At 53.9% G+C, this 17,118-nt stretch overlaps 1 protein-coding gene across 2 annotated transcripts in view; it reads right to left on the bottom strand.

Annotated features, from left to right (window-relative positions):
* Window positions 1–1,048: 1,048 nt before the first annotated feature.
* The window catches only part of CHCHD6 (coiled-coil-helix-coiled-coil-helix domain containing 6), a 253,389-nt gene continuing 237,319 nt past the window's right edge, over window positions 1,049–17,118 (bottom strand). For both annotated transcript variants that reach the window (XM_055343379.1, XM_055343381.1), the window contains 2 exons: window positions 3,922–4,057; window positions 1,049–1,260 (listed from right to left, as the gene is read on the bottom strand). In XM_055343379.1, coding sequence (XP_055199354.1) covers window positions 1,255–1,260; window positions 3,922–4,057 — 142 coding nt within the window. In that variant the 3' untranslated portion in view covers window positions 1,049–1,254. The remainder of the gene's footprint in view (window positions 1,261–3,921; window positions 4,058–17,118) is intronic.

Raw genomic sequence — 17,118 nt, 5'->3', positions numbered from 1 at the left:
AGCCTCAACCCCAACTTGAGCTTTGTGTATGAGAATTCGGAGATGAGTGGAGAAGCCTGGGCTGCAAAGCCTGAGTCAAGATCCAGACGTTCAGCTCCAGATGGCTAGGGGCTCTCCAAAGGAACTTTCATAGGAAATCCAAGGTCACTAGCAGAGCAGTTAGTGGCTCGGAAGCCCCACCTCACACTCCGCCTGCTGTCTCCCTCACATAGCACTGAGCCAGGCTGGGTGCAGCTCTGGTGTGGTCAAGGCGCCTCAGTTGGGAATCTGTCTAAGGTCAAGGACTGGTGGGCTGGTGTGTGGACACCACCTGAGCAGAGCCTGTCACAAAGCATTGTCTTCTGCCCTTCTCAATTCCTGCATCCCTCATTTCAGTCCCCGGAATCACCAGCACTCACTCAAGCCAGGAATCCAGAAGTCATCCTCCATCCTCCCCTACACCACTCAAATGCTAATCTCCGCTTCTATGCCTCACCTTGGTCTGTCCCCTGACCTGGCCCACCAGCCTCCCATTTATCATGCCCTTGAATACCTGCAGGGCTCTCCCTGGTACTTAGTCTTGCTCCACATGAGCCTACCCTCCCTGAAAGCCGTGGCAGTGTCCCTCAGAGGGACCCCCGATGCTGTGGCCTGGCATCCCCACTACCCCACTCAGTCCTTGCCCCGCTCTCTGTAAAGCCCAGCTGTGCATGCTCTGTGTCCCCTGAGCCCTGCATGTAGGGTCCCACTCACCCAGCCTCTGGCTTGCCCAGAAAGTCCTCTATTTGGCTTCTCACTGGAGCTCAGATAGAGCCTGTTGGGAAGCTGGCCGGTTCTCTCTGTTCCATACCTAGAAAGAACTGCATTCCCCTCCTTTCATCTCATACCTGCTCTGGGCTGGCCTTTTGCCATTGCAGCATAAGTGTGGGTTTCCACATCTGTCTCCCCTGCTAGGCTGGGTGTTCCCCACGTGGAGCAGCCTGTTTCATTCAGCCTGCATCGCCATGGTCCAGCCCAGGTACTTATAGGGAGGAGGCAGCAGGGGCTGTATGCCAGTCAAGAGAATCACTGAAAACAAAGACATCTGCTTTATTTGTTTTTGGACAGTAGCACATATTCTATTTCTTGAACACATGGCAGCCCCAAGCACAGAGGCATCCATAGGCACCCAGGAGAAAGTAGTTGTGGCCTAGAGGGCCGCAGACTGTGGTCCCATAACTGGTTCCTTCTTCAGGGCTCCAAGTCACTGCCAGGGCCAGGGTTAAGGGCCGTTCCTCACCCCTACAAAGGAGAACAGGTCAGGGTTCAGTCACAGCCCACTCTGTCAGGAACCCTGTGCCCATCCCCTCCTCCAGGAGGGGCCCCAGCTCTTGGGATGCCCAGGAGTGGGAGTGTTTAATGGAAAGGGTGCCCTGTAGCCGGTCCCTGAGACCTGGGACTGAGGCTCTTCATTGCCGTGCCCAGTGCCCACTCAACATGTGCCTAGAGCAGCCCACTAACATGGATCCCGCATTCATCTGCCTCTCCACCCCACTGTTCCATACAGGCAGGCCTCAGCCCAATGCTGCTTTGCCCCACCAAGGTCTCCCCTGTTTTCTTACTTAACCACCCAGAGTTTTCTAAGTGAAAACAGTCAGAAAGCATGTTCTGGTGTGTGAGAGCCCACACACGACAATCAGGCTATTTGTTGCTAGAAACTGCCTCCGAGGTGCAGTGTCCATGTGCCTGTGCTTGGAAGGCCCCACACAGGTGCCGGCAGGAGCTCCAGGGAGGTGCCTCCCGCCCCGCCTCTGACCAGGTGGGCCTGCACCTCTGCTTTTCTGCCAGAGAGGAGGCCTTCTGCCACCTGGCGCTTCTAGAAGCAAATCACCATCAGAGGTGCTCCTGGCCCCACTCCGGCTCCAACAGGAGCCTTCCGAGGCAGAGGCTGGCAGAGGGCAGCAGCACTTGTTGCATCTCAGCCACAGGGTACAACATGTGTGTTTGGGCTCTGAGGCCCTGCAGGAGTTGGTGAACACGGTTCTTCCGCGGGAACGCTGCAGACGCAGCACAGTGGGCGCAGGGCTGGCCTCTGCTGCTGCCAGTTGCTCAGTCTCCAATTTAGGCTTTAATAACGCCAGGGGGGATGGGGGCCAGGGAAGAGGGAGCCAGGCCTGGCAGTGCCCCAGGGCCTCTCAGGCATGCTAGAGCTACAAAGAACACACTGGAGTTAAATGCAATCTGTCTTCCTTCGTAATCACATTTTTGCCTCAGTGCAATGAAGATATACTGGCGAGATGTGTTTGTTAAAGATATAGTCTGCTGGGGGTGGGGCTGAAAACCCTAGCTGTGGGGCCTGAAGGAAGAGAAGGGGAGGGTGGCCAGGGCTCGGCAGGGTGCAAGAGGGTTCTGTGGGGGAATCAAAGGGGCCACAGCAGGACCCCAGGTCTCTCCCTCAGTACAAAGTTAGGTGCATGGTGTAAGCACAGGCAATGGTCCGCTGATCCTGCAGGGCAAGGGTTCTCCTGCAAGCCTGCACAAACACCTTGGTAGATGTAAAGGGGTGCAGGAGGGCCATCTGTTCCCCCTGGCCCCTGCCATACTGTGCAGAGCAACTGGCCCAGCTCTGGTCCGTGCTCAGGGACTGTTGGCAGTACCTTTCCTGCTTAATGTGAGCTTTCCATGCTCCACAGCGGGGAGGAAACATGATCTCTGACCCAGGCTTCATGCCGCACCTGGTGCCCTGCAGAGATGCTGCTGGGCTCTGAGCTGTCCCACAGCCCACTGAGGGCAGGGGCGGTGCTGCCCGGCCTTGAAGCCCAGACGGCACACTGCACCTGTGCTGTGCATGAGATGTGGCCAGTGCTGTAGCAGCTTCACCTCATAGGGCCCATGCTGACAGAAAAGTGAGGAGGGTTCTGCTGAGGCCAGGCTATCGAGGAGGAGACTGCCAGAGCTAGCCAGAGGGCCACCTGACCTCTGACCTCGGCCTTTCCACCACCACCACCTCTAGCAGCTTGCTTCCTACTCAGGCTAAAGGGGTTTTTCCATAGGAAGAAGGCCACATCCTACAGCCCTCTGAACCAACATGCCAGCCCTCTGGTGGGGTCCAAGCCAAGTGCCCTAAGTGAATGATGAGGAGGGGCCAGGTCTGGCCTAGAGCAGTGGACTGCTGGGCTTGGGAAGGGGGTAGAATTCTCTAGAAGAGGAACAGGAATTGGGGGAAGGGGGAGGGCAGGACTGGGAGCTGGCTGGGAGGGTGAGGGAAGGAGGGCAAGACCTTGGGACCAAGTCTTAGGAGAGGCCCACTGCCAACCTCAGACATCTAGGACATCCCACTGCTGCCCTGCAGGAGCACTGGGGAGTGTGTGAGACGTGGGACCGCTCACCAGAGGCTGGGCACCAGCATGCCTGTCCAGACCAGCACAGAGGGGGTGGGCTGAGAGGCACCCTGCGCTCCCTCACCCAGGCAGGCAGGCCACACCCACTCTTCCATCTCCTTGAACCCAGAGGCTCTTCTCCTTCTAGGGCTGTCCCTGCCCTACCTGCACCATGGGCCCTCCTCTGAGCTCCCACCCCCAACTCCTCAAAGGTGACAAGTGGGTGGCACATGCCTGTCCTTTGAATGTGGGGCCCAGTGCTACTTTCAGAGCTGCTCCCACACCTAGAGCTTACTCAGAGCTGCTCCTGGACCCAGCCTAATGTGGCCCAGTGCCCGAGGCCTTTTCTCCTAACCCAGATATCTGAGAGCGGTCCTGGGTTGCTCATGGGATCAGCAAGCAGAACTCTGAACCAGGAAGTGACAGAGGAAATTGAAGGCCTGAGTCTGTGACTGCAAAAGGCAGCAGCCTAGAGGTTAGCATGTCTGATTTAGCACACAAAGACAGGAAGAGGGAGTCCAGCACTCACACCCTGCCCCCAGGCACCCAGCAGCCCAGGCAGGAGGGCAGGGTGAGGTCTTACCTTGTGGGCAGCACTCACGCAGTGCTGGTAAGCCTTGACCAGGTCCGAGCACAGGAGCACTTCTTGGAGGTGGTCGCGATAGCAGTGGAGGATCTGTGCCTGCAGCCCTGAACACACGGGCTCTATCCTACGGGGCCTGCAGGGACAGAGAGCAGCCAGGCCTGGGATTCGCTCCCAGTAGGTAGAGGCATCAGCTCACTCACTCAACACCGCAGGCTAGGCATCTGCAGCCATCAGTGTCCAGTTATCCCCCAGAGAGAACCAGGGGACACAGGGGGTCAAACACTGTCACACAGCAGCAGACGCCAAAGGGACTGGTATCCACACTGGCTCTAGCCCTAAGGGTAGAGGGGCCGAGGTGGCCAGCTGGAAGCCTACTGTGCCCTCACCTGCTGCCTCATAGGACTCTTCCTGCCTAAAGGGTACACCCGACTGTGACCACGTGACCATATAGAATGCATCTTCTCACATGAAGTTGTTAATCTGATTTCAAAACCTAATATGTGCACAATGAGGAAAATTGCAAAAGTACAGGAAAGTCTAAAAAAATATGTAACATTTTTAGAACCTTACTTCTTAGAGATAACCTCTGCAGTATTTGGGGGATGCTTTACTCTTTTTCTTTGTTTATTGAAGCAGGTTCAGAACCTACAAAAAAATGAGTATGTTTTCTTTTCTAAAATATGAAACTAGGGCAGCCCAGGTGGCTCAGCGGTTGAGCGTCTGCCTCTGGCCCAGGGCACCATCCCAGGGTCCTGGGATGGAGTCCCACGTCGGGATCCCTGCAGGGAGCCTGCTTCTCCCTCTGCCTGGGTCTCTGCCTCTTTCTGTCTCTCATGAATAAATAAAATCCTTTAAAAAATAAAATAAAATTTGAAACATAAACCAAGTAAAATATGCTAAAGTGGGTCACCACCATCCACGGACTACTCCAACTAGTTTGTCTTCCCTTGCCTCTCCCTTTCTTCTTGCTCTCCCGCACATATGCACACGCTCCTGCCACACGCCAGGCATCGCCCTACTCATGGACTCCTAGCAGCCCTGTGCAGTATGTGCTATGATTTTCCATCCCTTGCTGCAAATCAAGAAACTGAGATACAGAGGATAAAGTAACCGACCCAACATCACATGCTGGGAAGTGGGAAGGGGGAAGATATATTTGTTTACGTAGGCTTGGTCGCACTGTTTCCACAGATTGGTGTTCAGGCCAGGTCCATGCGGGAACCTTCGCTGCCATCGATGGAATCACAATACCTGATGTGGCCTTTCAGAATACACACTACCCATGGTCAGGGCACTCGGTGGGAACTGTAAAAATGCAGAAAGCCACTCCTGAATGTTCACAGCAGTGAGACCATCACTATGATGCTCGACACAGCTCTGCCTCCGTCACACACAGCAGGGAGACTTTCAGGTTCATAATTCTCCCAGCCTAGTGCCTCTTATTTTAGAAATCCAGCCATGCAGTAGGTGCTGGAATGCAGCAGCACCATTATTATTTTAAAATAACTCAAACAAATGGAGTTCATCAGTTAAGAATGGCAAGCAATGGAATGCTCAGTGGCTTAGCAGATAAGATACCCAGTATTTACTAGTCTCATTTTACTCGCCTGGAGGTGGCACTTCTGCCATTGCTGAACCAATGATGCCACACCAGGCCTGGGTCCCTCTTCCTTCCCTTGTGCCATCCCTGTGTGTTGGCTACCATCATCCTCAGGCCTGCTTGTCTCACGCACGTAAAGTGAATAGGAGAAGGAGCCTCCCCATTCTTGGGAAGGAGGTTAGCAGAAAGGACAGCTCTGGAGGCCATGCTGGCCTGGCTCTACTCCAACAATGTGTGATTCCATTAGGTTTTGAGGATGAGGCCATGGAGCCGATGCTGGTCCTCTACTACCATGTCATTCTAGACCTTGAGATCATAATCTTGGTTCGGGTCTACATGGCATGAATGAGGTCTTAGAGATTTCTTTTTTTTTTTCTTTTTTCTTTTTATTTATGATAGTCACAGAGAGAGAGAGAGAGAGAAAGAGAGAGAGAGAGGCAGAGACACAGGCAGAGGGAGAAGCAGGCTCCATGCACTAGGAACCCGATGTGGGATTCGATCCCGGGTCTCCAGGATCCCGCCCTGGGCCAAAGGCAGGCGCCAAACCGCTGCGCCACCCAGGGATCCCCTTACTTAGGATATGTGGAGTTATGTTTCAGCACTAGCCTCCAATCTCCACATAGGGGAGACAGATAGGCTCCTAGAATTCACTCCATTCCTCTCTGGACCCTGGGACCCCCTTTACTGGGTTCCATCTGCCAATGCCCATAGCTGGGGTCACAGGGGTACCCACCTAACTCCCCCCAATGCTTGTAGGATGTCTCTCCATTCTTGTATTTAAAAACTCTGACATGGTGGCATCTAATTGTGGGCTTTCAAAATGGATTTTCAGCCTTTTGCTGAGCATTTCATCTTGGGCAAATTCTCTCTACAACTATGCTAATTGCTTAGCTTCCAATTGTTCTAATCTTCTCCCTTAGGACACCAGGAACATACAGATTTTTGCTTTCTGCCCTCCATCTCATCTATCTTCCCCTCTTTGTTTTACTCTCTGGTTCTCTGTTCTGCGGAGGAATAGCTTTTCCCTTCTTGGTTCCAGACCTGCCCTTGGCAGGCTAAAGCCCATGAAGCCACCTCTTTTTGTGGCTCTTTCCTGGTCCTCTGTTGTTGTAGCTCCTGAGGGCATAGACTTTGTCGCACTCCCTTTTGTATCTCCTGAGGTAGCACCCCCTCCTCCCAGCATGTGACCCATGAGTGCCATTCCCGGCTGCAACCCAGCAGCTGGTAGTTGCTCTGCAGGTATCCACGGTTGGGGGAAGCACCAAGCTCTGTGGAGGCAGAGCTGTAGCTGTAAGTCTGTACAAAGCCTACAGGTCTATAGGGAAACAAGACAGGTGGTGTCAGAGGGGCCTGGGCCAGGTGGAATGGCTGAGTTGTCCTGGACCTCAGTTCGGACCCCACAAGGCCTTGCCTTCCCCAGATCTGCCACAGGGACCCTGGCTTTCACTCTGCAGGCCCTAAGAAGGTAGAGTAGGTGTTTTCTTCTTGTCCCTTTTCATCTGTCCCCACCACCTTTGGTTTCACATCCCTGGATGAAGGTCCCTGTGCATTTTGAGGGTAAACATCACAGAACCCCCAATGAGCTTTAAGTTCAGGAGAAACTGGGCCATGGCAAAATCCAACCCGTCCACACCAGTATCACCTCTGGAACTCCAGAAGCTTCTCTCCTCTGGGATTCATCAGGAACAATATGAGGAGACAGGATGGCAGGCAAATGTCAACTGGAAGAAATTTCACCCGTTTGCCTACTAAATGGCTCTGAATGGGATAGGAGGATAGGGAGAGTACAACTCTCCAAATAAAAGGCTTTCTCTGAAGCAAGGCAGGGCAGGGCCTAGGGTCCGGTCATTCATGAAATCAGGTGCATTCTATCCAAGCACAGCTCCACCCTGCCCCAGTCCACAGCAACCCTGTTTACACTGCATACAGTGTAACAATGAGAAACATTCAGTCTCATGAACAGCTGCTTTTCGAATGCACAAAAAAATGTATCCACAGCGTGCTATAAACTTTCCAGGGGTTGAGATGAGCCCTGCTCCCTTATCTGAGGGATGTTCACTGTCACATGTTTAGATCTTATGATCCACATGGCTTTGAGGGTATCAACATCACCGAGGTCAGAAGGCTGAAAGCACACTACTGAGGAAGGTAGCTCACCTCCCTGACCCCTTACTTTCCTCATCTGCAAATGGGAACAACATCTGCTCTGGGCTGATGAAGGCCAGACAGGCATGTGCACGACAGTGTGTAGTAAAGTGCTGCTCTCACCAACAACCTGGCTGCCAGTGGTCAGGCTGGGGTGAGAGGAGGACTGAAGAAGGGACGCTGTGTAGCACTGGGTGCTATCTAGCACTGAATGGAGAGTGAAGATGAGGTGGCTTTGGCAGCTGAGACTCCAGATGTTGGCTCCAAGGGTGGGGGGCACCTTGTCTGAACATGTCCCTCTTCTAAGCTCTAGTATTTTCCAGACTCTGTTCAGATCTCTCTTAGGCCTTGCGGGTGCCTCCTTCCTCTTACTCTACTGATCACAGTGTTATCTTTTCCTAGCATCCAGCAGACCCCTGAGCATGGCGCCCTATGGACCGGTGGGGAAAACACAGGGTTCACCTCTGGCTTTGTCATTCCCACGGTGTGATCAGGGGTCAGATGGGGAGGAGTGCCCCACTGTGCAGAGCTGCCCAAGACTTGGCACAGGGGTTAGTTCTCAATACCAGCACGACTTCTGGTGAGGTGGTGTCACAAACACTGAGGAAATGGGCTGAATGTTCCTTCCTCTGCACAAAGGGCTTCCACACCTCCCCTGAGGGCTGGTGTGATGGCTGCAGGTAAGACACACCATAAGCAGACAGCAGAGACCACCCGGTCCCTCAGATAACAGGACCCATGGGACTGACCAGGGACAAAGCACAGATGCTGGGGGTGAAGGCCTCAGAAAGGCCAAGAATGTACCGATGACTTCTGGACATTCAGCATTGTGCAGCCCCCCACCCCCCCACCTCCATGCTGCCCATGAACCAGAGTTCTACTTCCTTGGTGGTAATAACAGGTTCCCATAAGAGCAGTGATAAAGAACATTAGAAAAAGGCCAAGTATTACCCAGGAATGAAAACACACCCTTCCTTCCCATCCAGTGATACCATAGTCAGGCCAACGAGGCCAGCAGTGAAGAGCTGCCCTTCCTCAGATGCTCCCTTCTGCTGCCCAGCTCCCTGTCTGAAAAGCGGGAGTTGCTCTCACCACCAGGCACCACACATTGGGAACCCTTCCACCTCTGGGTTGCCCACTCCCCTCCCCTCCCTCTCTGGGCACACAGGCCCCTTAGTCCTTTACCTTTGCTGTGCAACCCCTCAGCTAGCTCACCTATCACTCCCACCAAACCCTGAACTGCTCCTCCTCCCACTGCCAATCCCCAAGGTCTGTTCCACAGTTTTATCCTATGGATCTCTAGATTTCAGAATCCAAAAGGCCCCTGGAGCCCTCACCCAAGCATCCCATATTGTCCCAACTCCCCATTTTCCTCAATGGAATTCACCATCTAGTACCAAGAAACCCATTCCCCTTCCCTAGATTCCTGCCTTGATGAGTGGCAGGCATGGCTATCCCTCCAGCCACCCAACTCAGTCAAAAAACTAAAGTTGTTCTAGATGTTTCCTCTGCCTTCATTCTAGGTATCTCCTCCTGCCTTCATTCTTAATATTTCCCTTTTGACTCTAACTAAACCAGCCCCACCTTTGTGCATTCAAACTGGAAATTGAAGATGTATCCATTCCACATCCCAAACAGCTCAGAAACGCATTCTCCCATTCCTGGTAACCTAACTTACCCTCCCCTGGGCATACCTAGATGGCACTCACTGCTCTCCCTGCCAACCATCCTTCATGGCCAGAGGTCTTTTATCCCCCTCAGATGCTCCATTGGGCCCCTGGTTCCTATTTGTAGAAGTGCTACCTGCCTGTCTCCTGCCTTCCCTGCCCCTCCTGTTGCTCCAAATCCGAGTGATTCTCATGGCAAACTCTCCTAGGCCTTCTCATTGGCCATAATGATTCCTTCGAGAGGGTCCTCTGCTCTCCCTGAGCTCCCATGGCCTCTCCTTTCCCTCACCAGCTTCCCTCTCCCATGCCACTCCCTCTCATCTCAGGGCCTTCCTCCCTGTGTCTCTACCACAATCCATCAGTGCCTTGTGGGCACAGAGCACATCTCTACCTTGGCATCTCCAACTTCAAACACCTTTCTGCAGGGGTCTCTATCTGTAGGGCTCTCTGTCAGCAATGCCTTCTCACCCCCAGCACCTGAGTGGTCTCCCCTACAGGCCTTTCTCCCTTATGCCTTCACCATTCTACTTTGTCCACCAATACTCTCATTTTCCCAAAAAGTTGAAAAACATCTCAAATCCAAATCACCTGTGCCTCTCCCTGCCCTCAACCTATTCTCCTTTCCAAGAAGCATTGCCCAGGGCTCCCAGTCCTAGTGCTCACCCCTGGTCCCCAGGGCAGCCTCATCAGGCTCATCTTGTTTGGGGCAATCACCACAGCCCTGTTTTGGTCAGCAGCACCATCTATGCCCAGAGGCTGGGAGGCCCCAGTCTGACTCTGCTCCACTAGCCCCTCTCCCTCTGCTCGCTGAGAGCTCCAGCTGTGCCCCCTCTTCTCCCCACAGCACTCGGGCTCACAGTCCACACTCCATGCCGGAGTTCTGGGGCTGTGGGCACACTGACGGCTGAGCAGCCCAGATGGACCAGGCAGGCCTGGTTCTCGTTCCAGCACCCTCTTCCTCCTGCTTTCTTACCTTGGGCGGCAGCATAAACACTGGCCGGACTGGCTAGATGCCCATTCATCCCTGACTTCCCCATAACTCACTTCCACCTCCCCACCACACTGAAGCTGCCCCAGGCTTTGTCTCCCAGAAGGCCCTCATCCATTCCCTAGTACACTCATGATTACAACAGCTGCTTAAACTCCTCCTTACCTCTGGCCTATCCTCCTTACTGCAATTGGTGATTTTTCTAGAACATAAAGTAGGCCATATTTCTAAAAATCCACACCAGTTTAAAAACCCATTTCTTGGGTGATTAGAGCTCACTGGAACCTGCGAAGCATTACCTCATTTAGTCACCAGAGAACTTTATATAAGGTGGGAATGAAACTTTTCCTTAGTTTATCTTAAATGGAGAAACAGGTTCAGATAGACCTAGCAGTTTGCTCACACTAACATCTGACAAGAGGACCGAACTTGACTCTAGGCCTGCTGTCCCACTGCATGCCCATGGCCTTTGAGCGGCCCCCACATAACCTGGTACTGCCATCTGTCATCCTTGTCTAGCCATGCAGTTGATATCACTACGCACTAGCCTGAATGCCCTAAGAGGGCAGGCTGTGTCACTAGCACTTCACAAGCTGAGTGAGGGTATTAGTCTCAGGCCTAGGTGGCCCGCTGGCCTCTTGGCTTTGGTCTCATATCCCCCAAAACACAGGTGAACCATGGGGAAGTACCTGGAACATGGCCTGCAGACCCAGGTGCTGTCTGTGTTCCTTCTCTGGTCTTGCTCCCACAATCCATGGGGCGAAGCTTTAGTAGCCTTCGCTCGCTGTAGGAACCTCCCTGATACATTCTAATTGCACACACACCCCTGGATTCTTACACATCTACCTGCCTGTCTCCACACAGGCCTTGGAGAGCCCAGGGTGGGCTCAGAGCTGTGCTAGGAAAGCTGGTGACTGGCTATGCCCTGAAGGGAGGGCCTACCAGGAGCATCAGGAGGGGAGGGAACTCAGCTTTATGAAGCAGCAAGTGTGCCATGCATTCATCTACTATTATACCCTGTTCACAGAGCAAGGCTACCAGACAAAGTGGATGCATCCACTGGAGCTTCCAGCAGCTCCATGTCATTCTACATGGCTGGCTAGGGAGGCAGGGTTTGGTCCACAGCACTGAGCCTGGGCTAGCACAGCCCCACAGCCTCATGGGCCTGGTGAAAGGTCCAGGGCTGAAATCTGCAGGGAGAAAAGGAACTGGGCCTCCAACAGCCATGGTCATGGCCCAGATGGAAACAGACCCTCATGTCATCTGAACGTCTCCATTCACAACTAGGGACTTTTTAGCTTCCTGTACATGAGCTTTGGCTGAGGTGAGCTAGAGTAGGGTATCTATCACTTACAGCTGAGAATGTTGTCTAGAGAAGACAATGTGGTGAGACTGGAGTCAAGGGCTCCCAAGATCAATCTGTGCAGGTCAGTGGATTGGAGAGTCTCCTGCCAAAATTCACATCCATCTCAGTGCCTCAGAATGCAAGCTTAATGGACAACAGGGTTGTTGCAGATGAGGTCATTCTGAGTGAGAGAGGACCCCTAACCCAGTATGACCGGTGTCCCTGTAAGGAGAGACACAGACACACAGGGAGAAAGAAGGCCATGTGATGAAGTGAGAGGCCCAGGGCTGGAACTGTGCCCCAGAGTGACACCAAGGCTTGCCGGCAACACCAGAAGCCAGGAGGAGAGCACAAAAGCTGGTCCTGTTTAAAGGCTCCCAAGTTTGGTGCTTTGTCATAGTGGCTCCAAGAAATGCTTGCAGTCAGTCCTGCAGGAAAGGGGTCTGACCCTGTCTCCAGAGGCAGAGCTGGGAGTGCTGAATGGTGGTGGTGGTGGCGGGGGGGGGGGGGGGTTGGTGAGGGATTAGTGGGAGGCAGGTGAATCACTGGTTACTATCTAACCAGCAGCAACATGGGCTGTGGGCCGTGGGCCCCTCTGCAGCAGAGGGCTCCCTGGCCACAGCAGCCACGTTTCAGTGAGTATCTACCAAGTGACCGGTGCTGTCTGTGGTCTACACAGTATCTCATTTTTGCCATCCCTGTGAGGTCACCCCCAGTTAGAGAAGCACTGGGTAGTTCTGACTTGCTTCAACCTAATTGACAAGTGGGGGAGCTCTCATTCATGACCAGGTCTGCCGAGCTCCTCCCCATGCTCCTGGGCTAAGGAGCAGGCTATGGGGGGAGGGGGCGATGACAAAGGGTATACTTCTATTCCGGTGACATATACAGTACAGGTGGAAAATCTGGCCTCATCTGAGATTACATCTAGGCAGGCCTGTGGTCGCGGTCCTTCTGAAACCAATACCTGCTGGGGCCTACTGAGCACCAGGTCCTAAGCATAGCCACAACGAATCATTCTATAGATGGGGACACTAGTCTCAGAGAGGTTAAGTGACTTGCCCAAGGTCACACAGTAGTGACATGGAGCCAGGATAAGAGCCTGGTGTGTTTGGCTCCACAGGCCTGCTCTCCATGCTGTGTCCATTTTAGTTCTACTTTGCCTTTGGAAAGTTCCAAAAAATCCCCCCCCCCCCGCAAGACAACAACTAAGGGTACATATAGCAACAGAAGACACTAGCCCCAAACTACCAGGTTGGCAGGGCTCTGGGATGGAGCTAGAAGTTGGCGACTCAAAGCAGGGAGCGGGGGAGGGCTGGCAAGAGGGAGGGTTACGAAGCTTGAAGCTCGTACCCACAGGAAGAAAAGGGAGAGAGGGAGATGAGGAATGCTGGCGACACAGAACCGAGCCAACTGGAAATGGGGGTGGGGAACAAGGAAAGGAGACAAACAGCCCCACCAGGGAAGCCGGTGCTGGGCGGGGCAGGGGCATCGTCTCCTGTCCTGGGTGCTTGTACCAGTGGGTGGCTGAGTCACCTCCATGCAGAGCTGACAGGGGGCGGGGGGCTGTCTTGTGAACAGACCCAGTTGGCTCTTCTGCATGAGCACACGCGGCGTCCTCACATGCGCAGTCCCAAAACTCCGTGTGCTCTTATTTAATAAATGAAATCTCATCAACTTATCCTTCTTCCATTATCACTGCTGACATCAATCTGATAATATTGGCCTGGTGTGGAATTGGGCTATTATATGTCCTCCTGATATTTAATTTCAGAGAAACAACAGCAGGGGGTGAATATATGGAGCAGGCTTTTTATTACAGGCAGCAGTAAGGAGATTCCAAGTGAATTAGACATTCATCTTCGTCAGGTCCAATCTAGCTGCTCAGGAGTGGTTTTTGTTTTAACCATGGTTGGGGCTGAGGTGCTGACAAGACCAGCTGGTTACCAAGGACTTGGTTAACTGGCTGCTATCGACGATGTGCCATTCAGCCCGGGGAAGTGGAGCCCAAAGATCCGGCCATCGATCAACCTGCCACGTGGGATCACTATCAGCAGCTCGCTGCTGGCCTCTGACTGCCCCCATCCCTCAGGCAAGAGGCAGCTATTCCGAGAGCCAGGGCCTGTCAGGATGGCCCATCTGCCAAGAGCCAAGGGAGCATGCTGCTCCCATGGGGAAGGGAAACACAAATTGGCCCCTGGCTGCCACTTAGTGAAGGAGAGGCTGCCTGTGACAGGATCCTTCCTAGGATGGTCACTTTACCTGCAAGCGCAGGCACACATAGTGGGGAAAGGGGAAGGGCCACTCCCTGCTTTGTTCCTCTATCGAAAGAAAAATAGAGGATGCGCCTTTCCCCCAAGGAGCCCCTCCTGGGCCACTGGACATGTGGGATGGACACGGGCCGGTGCCTTCTGCGTGTCTGCAATGAGACAGGATCCGGCAGGGCTGCAGTGTCTGAGGAAGGCCACACAGAGACCACTTGTGGTTGAAGAGCTTTCTGGTGCTGTTTCTGCCCCGAGAGACCCACAGCACTGTCCCTCACTGGCCGTGGCCCTGGCGTGGGGGGTCTGCACAGTCGGGACACAGTGCACAGTCGGCAGTGATCCCGACTGCTGGAGGCTTTCAGGACACACCTCCTGCCAGCAGGACGCCCACCAGAGGGGGAGCCAGCTTCAGGTAGTGCGTGGAGGACCTTCAGGACCCCCAGGCCTAGACAGCCTGCCCTTCCCCAGCCTTTGCTCTCTGAGCCCTTGCCACCTCTCACCCAGGCAGCTTCAGTCATGTCCTGGCTGCCTGACCTCCCTCCCTCCGGTCTGCCTCTCCAGCCTACCTCCCTGCCCATAGTCTCTGGAGGCCCAGGAATTCCCACGGAAGGAAGGCCAACCTTGTGGGCCTGCCCTTCCAGCTCTGTGCTCAGCCCTGCCATACATACCCATGATCGAGGCTCTCAGAACCTGCCCAGACTAACCTCATGGCATGACTTCATTGGGAACTAAGATCATTCTCACATAAGCCACCAGCCTTCACTGGCCACCCACGTCTACTGCCCCACTTCTCCCTCCTCTCATAAAGCCTTCAGCCCTATTGACTGTCCCCAGTAAACAAAGGGTACTTCCTTCCATCAAGGAAGTGGGCCTACAATAACTAGATCCTCAAGGGACAAAGACTTGGCCCTGCCCCCAGAGACCCCCACTTGCCTATGTCTATAAGGCCCAGAGGCAGGGTCAGCCCCTCCCTGTGATATCTAAGCCACCTGTGCCCTCTTAATGGTGCAGCATTGAGAGAAGGTCAGCCTCCTGCTGCTTGAAGACCCTGGGGCAGGCCCTTTCTAGGGAGCAATGAATTATGTGAAGACACCCCCCCCCATTTCTGGTTGCTTCCAGTTCTACAATAGCACTTGCCCCTTAGGAGATGATAATACCACAGCTAGTGGAGGGGACACATTCCCACCAAAGAACTGCAAGGGGTTAAGTGAGGTACATGCCAGGAAGGGACAATGTGCCATGGGGAGACAGAGTGCTAACTGGCAAGTCAGCTGGACAGCCGGCAGGGTCTGTCATGTTGTACCTGCACAGGGCGTGCTGCAGAGAAAGGGATCCAGAGCGCAGACTTAGTATGCATGGCCTGCCCACCCATCCCTGGCAGTCTGTCTCCAGGGCATTGAGGGACACAGTGGGGAGAGGGTGTAGCACCTGGGAAGGTGTATGGTGGCTGTTCTTCACAAGCCAGGACTGAGGTGGGAGATGCTGCTATGGAGACAGGTTCCCTGAGCTCACAGGAGGAGTCCAGGCAATGTCCTTGACCACAGAGCCCAGGGGAGCCAGCCAGTGGAAGAAGAACTAGGAATCTCTGGTGGTGGCCGACCAGCCAAGGTGTCCCTGGGGCTGAGACACTGGACTATCTGGTCAAGTCTTAGTTGGTTGGCATAAGTAAGAAGTATGATGAGAGATTTGACCAGAGTTAGCCTGAGAGCACACAGACAAGTCACAGCCCTGCCCAATTCCCAGATCTGAGCCCCTTCCAGAAGAGTTCCAGGCTACAGTGTACTGACCAGGGGAACCACGTGGGATTTGGAAGACCAGAGAAAAGGTGAAGCCTCTGCAGTGATGGGTGTGGTGGGGTAGGAGACCTGCAGCAGCTCCTGGCCAGCTCCTTACAAACACCTACTTGGCTCATGGAGGAGGCAAAGACCAGATGGAGCCTCTCAGAGATTCCAGAGAATTCTAACAGCTTCCCCACAGCTCTTGCTTGACTTCCAAGTCTGTCCTCTGACCTCCAGCAGCAGTCCAACCTCTTGCTCTCTCCCAAAGCTGGTGTTAGCCTCTGGATCCCATATGGAGCCCTTTATACCCAGAACACACATACCTGCTTGTTTTCCCAAGTGGATGCTGAAGGATGTGAATCTCTTTTTCTTGGGCCCCTTCCTACCCTGTCCCTTTGTCCACCAGCTCACTGGCCCCTCTCAGGTGCCCACCACCTGGCTTCATTCCAGGCCCCCAACTTATCTTTGTCATAGATGTTGCTGTCACAAGTTTGCTTGTCTGTCTGTCCACCCATCATCCACTCATGTGTGCATCAGCGTGAGCACTGTTTCTGTGAGGCATGCACCACGAGGGGCAGCGTGGGGGCTCCCTGCTTTCACACAGCCCGTGACACAGCAGAACAGAAACACCTGGACTGTACACATAGAGCTATAAACTGACAGGGGATACAAATGTCACTGATAGGATGCAGCCCTGGGGTTACCCCTGTTGGATGAGGGGGACCAGAGGAAAGAGAGGCTGCCTAGAGGAGGCAAATGAGGCTCCCACTTGGGTCTGCAAGGTGGAGGGTGGCATTTTGCTTTCCCTGGCTCCCAGATCTTTTAGGAGCCTGTTCTCACTTCTCTGTGTCCTCTGTCCTAGGTCTGACTCCTTACCACCTGTCCCCACACTATGCTGGCTTCCAAGCATCTCCCTAGTCCCTCTGTTCCACCTTCCCCTCTGTTCAGTATGACTCACAAGCAATCACGCCAGTCTCCAGCTTGGCTCCTATTGATAGAACCCAGAGCCTGTCCTATGGTCCTCAAAGCCCTTCACGATCTTCCCTACTTCCCTGTGGGGACTCTTGCCACCCTTTGGCCATTGTCTCTGTTCTAACATGGGAGACCTGCTGCCGTCTCCTGAACACACTGGTTCTCTTGGGCCTCTGGGTCTGAGCACACATGACTTGGCTCTGTCAACATCAGGCCCCTGGTCATCAGGCTGCCTGGCAGATCCATCCGCCTGCATGGTCCAGGCCCATCTCTATCTGCTGCAAAGCCCATGGCCTGTCAGGAAGACCAAGGTTCTTTTGTGTTGGGATGGCAGTGCCATAAATACTGGTTGGGGGCCTACCGTATGTCCATGCCACCTGCAGGCTGCCTACATGATCCACAGTATGTAGAGCTGTCACGGGCCATGCTTCTGTTTCT

This window comes from Nyctereutes procyonoides, unplaced genomic scaffold (genome assembly GCF_905146905.1).
Source record: "Nyctereutes procyonoides isolate TBG_1078 unplaced genomic scaffold, NYPRO_anot_genome, whole genome shotgun sequence".
Classification (NCBI taxonomy): domain Eukaryota; kingdom Metazoa; phylum Chordata; class Mammalia; order Carnivora; family Canidae; genus Nyctereutes; species Nyctereutes procyonoides.
This window is presented reverse-complemented; position numbering and strand designations above follow the sequence as displayed.